The sequence below is a fragment of the Lissotriton vulgaris genome, chromosome 11, assembly GCF_964263255.1.
Source record: "Lissotriton vulgaris chromosome 11, aLisVul1.2, whole genome shotgun sequence".
Lineage (NCBI taxonomy): Eukaryota > Metazoa > Chordata > Amphibia > Caudata > Salamandridae > Lissotriton > Lissotriton vulgaris.
Genome location: NC_141699.1, coordinates 509,986,281 through 509,998,430, shown reverse-complemented (window position 1 = coordinate 509,998,430; position 12,150 = coordinate 509,986,281). Strand labels below are relative to the sequence as shown.

Sequence of the window (12,150 nt, the reverse complement as noted above, 5' to 3'; positions counted from 1 at the left end):
CATTTCCGACGAGTTTTCTGTGACTGTTGAGAGATTATGCTCTGGGGCTAAGGCCAGTATAATCAATATTAACATTTTGGTTGGGGAGATATTTGTCAGGTGGGGCATACGCAAGGATGCCTGATGTCTCCTATTTTGTTTGCTTTCTTTATAGAGCCTTAAGATTGTGCCATCCTCCAAGACAAAGCTGTTAGTCTGCCTAATTTGGGAGCACCAACGCTCTGATTATATGCAAATGATATGGTGGTAAATTTAGCTGCAGATAAGATGCATATTCAGTGCCTTTGACTAAATCGCTAATCCTGGGAAAAATCTTACAAGCAGAGGTTCTTCAGCAATTTTCTTCCCATCGATGAGTGAGCATTGTCACATCTTATTTTGGGATGGAGTTACAGATACTTTTAGCAAAGCCTTCTAATGTTTCTTTTTCTTTTTGCAATTCACTGGTTCAAGCCTGACGATGTCCTTTAGGCTTTGAGATGCCCTTTGAAGTGGTGTGGTACTCTCACCACTGGAGATTTTGAAATTTTCTGTTATGTTATCTTGCTTGAGACAGGCTTCAATATGGTGCTGCAGAGAGATGTTAGGTACCTATGGTGTCAGCCTGTGTCGTGCCTAGAATAGGGGAGTAATCCAGCTGCACCTTCTCAGATAACTTGACCTTTATTTCCAATATTCGAAAGAGCCTTTCAACAGTCTCATTTAAATGCGTTGTACTTTCCAAGTACCTCTCTAGATCATCGAATAATGGAGGACTTTTAGCTTGTGTAGTTTAACAAGTGAAACACAGACATTAGTGTGTTTTCTTCATACATTTTGATCCATTCTAAGACCCACCATCCCTTAATAGGTCCCAAGAGTGAGCTACCGGGAAAAAGGAATCATTGAGAAATATGGCCACAAAAAGATTTGCATTTACATCATTGACCAGTATTGTGATCAGTGCACATTAACATATATTCAGAGAGGGCCTTGACATCTGCTTGGCTGACCGTGGTTGATATTGCTAGCTAATCAGATAATGAAGAAGTGATCCTGAAGGCTGCATGTCAGATTATTGTGTACATAAATATCTTTAGTGTCAATTTTGTGACCTAAATATCATTTAGAAAAATATTATCCTATTGGGTGTAGAGATTCTACTAGTTGCAACACTTATCTTTTTGTAAACAATATTCAAGAAGCAATATTTATGTCAGCCAATATTAAGCCAGCAATGGTACTGTACCATCCAGGAACGATTTACATTTTGGCAATGTTTTGAATTTGACTGTTTTCTTCACAGTCAGAATTTCATTATCATTAAGATAGTTGCGCAATTTGAATCCTCTGGACTGTCCTTATCAACAGGATTTTGAAGGAACTTATTCTATGAACCCTGCGCCTGTGCAGGAGTAATACAGTTCATGTACAAGGGATTTTTTTATTGATTTGTGTCAGAAGAAGATAAATTTTGATAGCTCATCAGTGGAGGGCACCTACCTCTGGTCTGCTGATGGTGTTTTCTTGGGCGGCTCTATTCTAATCGAAGGATCCCATTCTCCGGGAGGCAGGACAATAACTTCGTCTAGAAACTCATCAATTCCTGCAATTAAGTCCTCCCTTTCTCGAGCCTTGTAAGCCACATCACAGAACAGCTGGAAGAAGTCCAAATGTTAAACTCTCGTTTTATGGCATAGATCAGAATATGTTAATGATCACTGTAAAAACAATATGTTTTAAGAAACTGGACTTGGTAATTCGACATTACACTTTATGGCCTTAACGCTATAAATCATGTATATTACAGCACAAAAGTGCCACGGGGCAAAAAAGAATCAGCATATTGAGCCCAGTAATTTGGCCAAGCACTAAACGTCCTCGTAAGATGCGCGGGTACCCAAACCCTAGGTTTCCCCTTACGATTTACATACATTTCAACAATTTGAGGTTTTCACAAAATGCCCAGCTGTAGCAATGACGTAGTTGCAAGAGGACACTGGTGACACATTGGAAGGTCTACATACACACCACAAGTCACACATTCAGAGGATCACAAGTTAGATTTGTAGCTTTTAATCTGAGGTTCATTACACATCTTACTTAGGGTTACAGATTTAAAGGCCTGGCGCTTGCATACCCACCTATCCATTGTCAGTTTCACCACAACCTGGTGGAGGTTTAAGGCATCCTCCTCTTTTAGTTGTGGTATATGTGGTTGTACCTTGATATAGTGGTGCCTAGTGACTGTGCTGCAGAGCAAAAAGCAGCAAAATACACAAATGAAGGATTTCGCAGTGGCCTCAAGATGCAAGGTTATTGGATAAAAATGCTTGCAACAACATAGGAGCACATGGATTGTGCGAAGATGCAGGATGTCACAGCCGACTAGCCACCTTTATCCCAAACCACACCGATTACTAAAATATTTAGAGTTCCTGCAGTTGTAAATTCCATCTCCTATCATGTATGTGACCACGTCCTGCTTTTGAAAATCAGTTGTTGACATTTAAGCACACAGGTTGCAAAAAACACCCTGTACAGTGGACCAAAGTGGTCTGCAGAGATGAACAGTTATAGATTGCGCTGGGACTTGAATGCACGAATTACTTGAAGTAAGATGGCTGTGAATCACACATTATGTGCTGTTCAATTGATAACAAAGTCAGAACATCTATCTATAGATTTCAAATTTCTGAACACTGAAGATGCGCATTATCAAAAAATAACAACTATCCGATGTGTGCCACCTGCTAATTTGTATTTGTTTGTTTGAATCAAACATTTCTTCATTTTTTTTTTTCAGTTCAAAGACTTTATTCGAATTGTATTCACAATTCATAAAAGTATACACATAGAAATCACACTTAAAATTCCATCTTTTTATTCAGAATTAGACATTACTAAAATTAGTTTTTTTTAAAATTGATAAAAAGTAGTTAAAAAAATAAAACAATACAATCAATTTGATTACATAATAGTTAAAAATACTTAATTAGCTCTTGCTATCCCATGACGATGGTCCTTCTCACTCTTAAAATTGTGTTCAAGTAAAGGCTCACTATGCTGATGGTAAAACAATCTTCTGAGGACCTTAGTTTATTATAGGCGTCTCTTGCTTTCCTTAGGCCCCAGGTTAACAGGAGGGGTTTTAAGATTTGTCGTCTAGAGTGGCTATATAAAGTGCAAAAAAGAGTACAGTGTATATTTGATTGGAATGAATTGTCATCACAGGGACACCGCCTTTTTACTCTCGTCCAGTCATTGCAGTTCGGGAATGATGCAAGTATATAAAAGGTTTTCAGGCGGAAGTATGTCAGGAGCCTACGATGCTGTAGGGGGTGATATATTACAAGATACAACTGAGGGCCCCTCTGAGGTGTCACTTCATCGTGACTCATGACAGATTTTTTATTCCTTTCAGCCTTCCACCTTTGCAATTCCAAATGCTCCAGCAACATCTTTTTGAGCGTGGATCGCGAGAGCTGTTCAAGTGAGGCCGGGTCGGAAAAATATTCAGGATGACCAATCTCACTGACAAAGTTCTTGATGTAACTGAGAGAGCGCAATTTGAATAGAAAGTATATAGTAATCATATCTAGACGTATATGTTATAAATGTAGGAATGAAACGCATATCGTAATGTAAAGTTGGCGAATATAGCATAAAGGCCAATGGATGAGATAACATGGCATAGGAAATGTAAGTGTATTCACATGTTAAACATGCATTAGATTTAGAAGGCCCGTATACATGATGGGTAGATGTAGAAATGTGTATGAAATGTAGAACGTGCACAGTAGAATTCGTGTACGTGTGCAACTTTAAATGTGTAACTTTACATTGGGAGAAGCGGCGAGAAAATAACGTGGAAAGGCGTAAACGTGGAGAAACGTGGATAAATGTATAAGAGAACTCACATAAAGATGTAACCAAGGTAAATGCATAAGTTATATTCTATACAGTCGTATTCTATGTATTTCATGTATTTGATGTAGAATGTTTAAGTATAACTAAGGCTTTTGCTAAAATACAAATATATAAATGTATGCCAAAGGTTATGCTGTATAGAGGGTTTCTGTAGAAATGCTGGAAGAGTTTAGGTCATTTGTGTTTATAACCTAACTGGTCAAGAGTTCGAAGGAGCATAGTCACATGAATGTAATTTAGTGGTCTTGTGAAGGTCGTAAATAGCTTGATGTGGACATGAGAGCCGAGAAGTCTAGCACTTGTTAGATTTAAGGTGACAATGCCGGACGGAGCTTATTGCTCGAACGTGAGGAGAGACACTTTGAATAGACTATGTTTTGACAAGACCATTCACAGGACCTAGCAGGGTCAAGTTAAGAGACATAAAGTTAAGGCCTTGTCTAAAGTCATATGTTACATGATCCGAAAGAATCGATAAATGTCGACGATGAGATGATGAAGATGACATCCAAAGGAGAAGGGTCAACTTAACGGACGACGCAAGGAATGGACCAATGGAAGAAGCAGGAAGTTGACATCATCGGGGAAAGTCCGTGGTGGGCGTCAAGGGGCGTTCCACCCACACTGCGATTGTGTATTTTAGGGACAGCACCCCGGGTAGGAGGTAGCAATTGGGAGATTAGGAACAGCGAGACGAATTGCTCAGAGCAAAGGCAAGGGTAGATGCCTTGAGCAGATGCGCTGAGACATCAGAAGCGCATAGGAGCAGTAGGCCGAGGACCCTTAGAGAGCAGATGGGTAGGCAGATAGGGTACTGCTTCTGAAACTTAAGATTTCCTTTAGAGGCTAAGAGAGTTTGAACTTCTTAGGGAGTCAAACTGCTGACACCTTTTTAGGGAAGAAACTTGCGAAGTAGGATTGTCACGTAGAGCATAGAGTAGGGACAGTTTTAACTCGATTATTGTTTTTATCTTACTGCAGATGACGCAGAAGGAACCACTTCACACCGAAGCTTAAGCGGCTGATATTGAAATTGATTTTGTATTTTGTATTCTTTTGAGATTTTATCCTGAGTGGATTGTATCGCATTCAAATTCAACCTTATATAAACTCTTAAAACTTTATCAGTTGTAAGTGGTTCTTCAGAGTGGCGTCAGTTAATGGGGTTTGTCTAACCAATGCAGGGGTGGTCCTTTCCTCAATGACAGATAGCAACGATCCAAAAACAGATGAATGGGATTCTTTATTAAATTTATCATAATCATAAATTGATATCAAAATCCCGTTCCCCGCAGTTGGTAGCAGAATTTGATGGTTATCTTCTTGAGGAAGACGACCTAGGCCAGGTTAGTTTACCCCAAGGTCCCTAGTCATCGTCGACCAGAAGAAGAATTGCAGCCGAAGACGGTGCTGACGGTGCGTCGAGAGAAAAGCAGCAGAGTCGGTCGAGAGTGAGTATAAGGGTCATGCGTTGTAAGATTGCGGTGTTTTATGTTGTTCCTGTGTTGTAATGTCAAGCGGAGTTGAATGCCTGTAGTGTGATTGAGGGAAGGTTGTGAGCGCGCGCAACTGGATGAAATCTTATGTCCAGAGGACTTAAGTGGTTCGGGTGTATCGAACACCTAGAGTAATTTGTCTACCATTGAAAGGGGGTCATGAGGTACCATTGATTTCCCGACAGACCGATGATAGGGGGAGCGTATGTGTGAGTGAATGAGTAGCGGACGCTGGTCGTACGTTTACTGCGTGTAAGTAACCTATCAGTTAAGGCAAGTGTCCGACCGTAAGAGGAAAGACGCTGTGCCAGTTGAGGTAGCAATTACAGTGGACTGTGGCCGTACAGTCAGAGAAAAGTGATCGCTTGGACGGAAGTAGTCATTTTTCAATGTATGAATGAAAACGCATGTGAAATCGTGAGACGAGTTGAGAAACGAGAGAAGCTGCTGAAGAAGAGACAAGTGACGTCAGTGTAGAACCGTGCTGGGATAGGCTGATTAGCGAGAGTCGTGCAGGGATTGGTGGTTGTCATCAAGTAAGAAATATCATACGGGATCAAAATGAAGTGTTTTAAGGGTTTAGGAAAAATCTTTAAAAAGAAAAGGAGAAATCTATATGCCGGAGAAGAAGCTCCACCAGAAGGCACACCAGCATATCATATGGCAGTAAATGTAGGCTTACACTCAATACTGTGGATTTCCGAGTGGCACAGGCTAACTGAAGGGCAAAAAGAACTAGCGTTTCCAAGATTTGGAACGTTTAAATTAGAAGTGTTGAACCAACTGAAGGCGACAATGCTTTCAATGAGACCTCTACCGAGGCCAACACAGTTTGAAGCTCTTGGTGTGTGGTTTAGAACAGCACACGAAAGGGGCGTAAAGAGGCGACAAGAAAGAGTGAGAAGATCGGTAAAGGCAGTGCAGGATGCTAAATGGGACGATGAAGCTAAGAAATGGAGGGTACAAAAGATAGAAGCGGACAAACTGTTCACCATGATAGAGGCTACGGGAGAAAGGAAACCTCTAGAACAGGAAGATGAGGAAAGTGAGTCGGAGGAGGATCTAATAGATAGGTTGTTAACAGATAAACCACCTCCATACAGCGGTGAACTTGCGAGTCCCATATTACCGCAAATAGACGGAACTAGGTGGGGAGAGTATAAGTCGATCCCGGTATCAGAGTGGGACGCTACTAAGACCGTAGAAATACCCCAAGCTAGTCCTGAACAGAGAGTAGTGGGAAGATTTGTGGTCCAGAAGGTGCCGGAGACGCAATGCGCTAGGTCATACCAAATGCCGGACGCTTTGCAGGTCCCGGTCACCATAGGCCCTATTGTGTCAATCTACAACCCGGAAGGGGTCCAGCAGGAGGAACAGGCACGATGGGATAATGAAAGAGCAGAAGAGGAGAATAGGAGTGCCGCAATGAATTCCCACAGGCAAATACGAGCACCAATAAGTCGGAGTACCCCATTAGATTCTGCAACAGGTCCCAGAGTAGAACAGAGAGATCGAAGAGGGCCAATGGATTTGAGGGGTCCTAAACCAAAAACCCATAAGGAATTAAGGGAATACCTGAGAGAATGGGACGCGGCCGAAGAGGCTCGGAATAAAAGTTTAGAAACGGGATCCGAGTGGAGAGAGCAGGATAACAGGATTCTCTCCCATTGTGGAGCTGGCGAAAGCAGCCCCGAGTGGGAGGGAGGAAGCCAAGAGAGCAGAAGAGATACTTATCCTACTGATAACAGCAATAGGCTAATGTGCGAAGACAGGAGTGCAGGGTGTGGCGAAGTGCCTCGTGTCACCTTCAGTGAAGGGGAACATAGGACACAAGAGTACCGGAATACCTTCAGATGCACACACCATGCCCCAGGTGAGAATGCGAGACATTGGAGTCACGGAAATATGGAGAGTCGCGAAGCGTCTCGACATACATCCGGGGACAGTGGAAGGAGTCATGAGAATTCAGGGAGTCGCGAAACATCTCGCCATGCATCCGGTGATCATGAAAGAGATCACGGGAACACGGAAGATCGGCGAGGGCCTTTCGTTTTATTAAGCGACACCAGACAACAAGCAAGTTATAATGGGTTAGAACCGAACGGTGGATCCTATCTCACATCTGGAGAAACCGAGCTTAGAAATCGGAATGTAGGGTTGGGGGACGGAGCGTTATTCCACCATACCCCACGGGACGATGGAAAGGCTTGGGATCTAGAAGGGTGGGAACGAAGAGATGGAAGGAAGACTCCTCATAACTCACCTGTACTCAGGCGTAGGGCGCATAGTGGAGGTGAGAGGGATATGAGAGAAGAACATAGAACTGAAATGCTGAAAGCTGAAATAAAAGCGAAACGGCTTGATGTGATGAGTTTGAAGGCAGATCTGGATGAATTGATTGATGGTACAGTGCAACTAGAGAGATTAAACTCATATACACCAGATGAGATACTGTTTCTATCCAAAGATATTACTCGAAGAGCGAGGTCAGTTCATGAGAACTTATCTAATTTAGCAAACAGGTACATGGTAGACCTGTCACGAACTAAGGCTTTACAGAGTAACCACAGGCTAACTTGCACGGATCAGGATTTGGATGATCGCAGAACGATCGCGCTGAAAGTTCACATAAGGGAATTGATCGTAAGTATCAGAATATGGAGAGATCTAGATAGATGGGAGGAAAGATGGTCCAGAAAGGGCTCCGTTAGACGGAGTGTACTTGAGGGTTCCCAGGACACAGGCTTGATGCGAATGGAAGCCTTCCCTTTGCGAGAAATCGCGAACGGAAGTTACGTTCATGTGCCTTGGACTAGGGGGGATTTGGCGGCATTCACCAATTCCTTCCCAAAGCTTAGAGATAATCCTGTCGAGTGGTATAAGCAGGTAGAAAGATTCGTGAAGATTTCAAAGGTACTGTGGGTCGATTTGAACACACTGTTCGATATCGTAGTACCCGGAGACCTATGGACGGCGTGCAAGCTTAGTGTTGAATGGCCCACTCGTGAGCCATCAAGGGATACCCGGACGAATGGTCCATCAGATAGAGTCATGGAAAAGTACGAGAGAGTAATAACATGGCTAAAAGAGAAAGTGCCGGTACAAGACATAGATTGGGTAAAGATAGATCGAACCACTCAGGAGCCGAAAGAGACGGTTCATGAGTTTTACGAGCGATTGCTGAAAGCATTCAAGCAATACAGCGGGTTAGATGTGATGGATCCCAAGGACATAGGACAGTTTGTTTCAAAGTTTGTCCTCGGATTACGACCAGAAATATGTCTAATGATCCAGCAGCATCTGATCTGCTGGCAGAACAAACCTTTAGACGAGATTCTGAGGTATGCAAGGTACTGTAGTGACGAGATAGACTCGAAGGCAAAGAAGCTTAAAGAAAAGTTAATGCTAGTGCAAATGCAAGCTGCTGGAAAGGATAAACCGCGGCAGCAGGGAACAGGAACGCAGGCAAAGAAACAGAATAATCAGAGCAGAGACGAGGAAGAAAGACCGAGACCGAGAATGGATATCGCGACACTGAAAAAGACGACGAGATGCCATCAGTGTAATGAGGTGGGACACTGGCGACGCGAGTGTCCTTACAATGTGGAGTCAGGGGAATTAGAGCAGGAGGAGGAAGAGGTACAGAACAACGTGGTTAAGGGAGCCACAGTCCCGAAAGGCAGGTTTGTCAAAGGGGGGACTCAGACTCCTCGAGCCCCGTTTCCTCAACCACCTCGCATCACAAACGGAGGGAAAACCTACAGACAGATGCCATTGTTTGTAGGAGGAGAGGAATGTTACTACGTTGATCCTCTTACAGGGCAGCGGGCGAACAGGGAGGAAGATTGTACTCTAGGAGCCGCTTTGGAAGTAGATCAGAGAGGACCATACGTAGAGGCTGAGATAGCGGGATGTCGTACAACCTTTTTGGTGGATACAGGGGCCACTCGATCCACGTTAAGATCTGCAGTAGTCCCGGGTCTGCCAATGTCAGGAGAAACGGTTCAGGTGGTAGGAGTTGCGAACAAAAGGATGACAAATCCCTTGACCGAACCAGTGTCGGTAAGGATAGGGAATTACAGTGACGAACATCAGTTCGTGATCTGCGATTCTAGTCCTGTGTGCTTATTAGGGAGAGATTTGCTGTGCAAACTGAATTGCACGATACATTGCACACCTGAGGGAGTAGAAGTGCAGACCAATGATGAGGACGCTGATTTTAAAGTTGTTAACTCAAGGGAATGTGTGGAACTTTATCCTACCTTAACAGTGGAGGAGCTTCCACAAGATTTGAGAGAGAAAGTCTCAGCTGAGGTATGGGATTTTACTGGGGAAGAAATAGGGTTGATTAAAGGAGTGGAACCGGTAAAAATCTTGGTAAGACCCCATGCTGAGTATCCAAGAACACCACAGTATAAGCTAACGCCAGAGACGATTGCAGGGATTAAGCCTGTGATCGAATCTATGATTAAGCAGGGAATACTGAAGGAGATCGTGGGCAGTCCGTGTAACTCCCCGATCATGGGTTTGCAGAAACCTAGTGGAAAATACAGAATAGTGCAAGATCTTCGGAAGATTAATAACATTGTTGTCTCATGTTGTCCAGTGGTACCGAATCCATCAGTCATATTGTTTCAGATACCGTTCCAAGCTGAATGGTTCACAGTGATAGATTTGTGTCAGGCTTTCTTTTCGATACCATTAGACGAGGAGAGCCAATATCTTTTCGCTTTCAAGCTGGGAGATCGCGTCTTAACATGGTGTCGTATCCCTCAGGGGTATACAGAAAGCCCATCGATCTTTAACCAGTTATTGAAACGAAATCTCGAGAGTCTAGTACTGCCCAAGAATTCAGTTCTGGTCCAGTACATAGACGACCTCCTGGTTGCGTCAGAAACTGAGGAAGCTTGCAAAGAAGACACCATCACCTTGTTAAATCACTTGGCCGAGAACGGACACAAGGTGTCTCCAAGTAAACTGCAATATTGTAAGACTGAGGTGCAATACTTGGGCCATAGGATTGAAAAAGGAAAGCGGAAGGTGTCTCCAGACAGAATAGAGGCGATTATGAAAATGAACGCGCCTACAACACAAAGAGAAGTCAGGATGTTTCTAGGCATGGTTGGTTATTGTCGACAGTGGATAGCAAACTTTTCGCTGAAGGCAAAACCGTTATTACAACTGACGCACAAAGGAGTAAGTGATCCGGTACCATGGGACAAAGACTGTTTGATGGCGTTTTTGCAGCTGAGGGAGGACTTATGTCGCGCCCCGGCTTTAGGAATGCCAGATTATAAGAAACCTTTTTTGCTTTACTGCTGCGAGAGAGAAGGATGCGCTTTAGCGGTATTAGCACAGGTCCATGGAGATGCGCGCAGGCCAGTGGCGTACTTTTCGGCTACATTAGATCCAGTAGCCGCAGCGTTGCCCGGATGTCTCAAATCCGTAGCTGCAACGGGTGTCAGCATTGAAAGATCTGAGAGCGTAGTTATGGGTCATCCGTTAGAAGTGTATGTACCACATTCTGTAGAACTGTTAATGACAAGGACGAAGACTCAGCATCTGACGAATAGCAGGCTCACACGCTACGAGCAGGTCATACTGGCTGCCGAGAATGTGACCCTAAAGAGATGCTCTGTCTTGAATCCTGCAACTTTGATGCCACTTCCGAATGAAGTGGACGACGAGAATTGTACAGAACATGACTGCCTCGATGTGACTGAACTATGTACCAAACCGAGACCTGATATCGTAGATGAGCCATTGACAGACCCAGACGAAATTTTCTTCGTTGATGGTTCATGCGTAAGAAACGATGTCGGTCAGCTGAGAGCAGCTTATGCAGTATGCACGATTACCAGAGTTATAGAAGCCGCTTGCCTGGAAGGAGTACACTCCGCGCAGGTAGCTGAAATCGTGGCTTTGACTCGTGCTTGCTTAGCAAGCGATAGACTTCGAGTCACTATATACACCGATAGTCAGTATGGTTTCGGCGTAGTTCATGATTACGGGCAGTTGTGGTCTCAAAGAGGTTACATGACCTCCTCGGGTTCTCCTATTAGGAATGGAGAATTCGTGAAACTTCTGTTAGAGGCTTTGCAAAAACCTTTGGCCATAGCTGTGGTCAAATGTGTAGCACACACAAAAAATACGGATTTTGTATCACTGGGAAATAAATATGCAGATGAAGTAGCGCGTTATTGCGCAGAGCAGGGATATTCTCACACTGATGCAAAAGTGGGGGGAATCCAAGAAATGACTGAATTGACCATGTTGTTAGACACTGTAGATACGTGGGATGAATTGAGAGCAGTACAGGAAAATGCACCAGATGATGAGAAAAAGGGCTGGGAAACAGCTGGGTGCGGAAAAAGTGAAATGAATTTCTGGGTGTCTGCCGACGGAAGGGCAGTTTTACCAAATGAACTCATTAGTCCAATGGCAAGGAAATTGCATGGATCAGCTCACATAGGAAGAGATGCTATGGTGAGAGTATTCAGACAAACGTGGTTTAACCCTAAATTTAGAGTAGCGGCAGAAGCAGTGTGTCAGCGATGTACGATCTGTCAGCAACTAAATGTGGGTAAGAGAACACCAGTTACTTTGAGTCACATAGGAAGGTCTGGGGGGCCTTTCAATAGGATGCAGATTGACTTCATAGAAATGCCTCCATGCAACAGACTCAGATACGTGCTAGTGATTGTTTGCATATTTTCTAGATGGGTTGAGGCTTACCCTACACGTA

The 12,150-nt window shown here is 43.6% G+C and overlaps 1 protein-coding gene across 4 annotated transcripts in view; it reads right to left on the bottom strand.

Moving 5' to 3' along the window:
- SLC4A5 (solute carrier family 4 member 5) overlaps positions 1-12,150 on the bottom strand; it is a 611,906-nt gene that overhangs the window by 350,077 nt on the left and 249,679 nt on the right. For all 4 annotated transcript variants that reach the window (XM_086943571.1, XM_086943570.1, XM_086943572.1 and 1 more), the window contains exon 9: positions 1,483-1,637. In XM_086943571.1, coding sequence (XP_086799697.1) covers positions 1,483-1,637 — 155 coding nt within the window. The remainder of the gene's footprint in view (positions 1-1,482; positions 1,638-12,150) is intronic.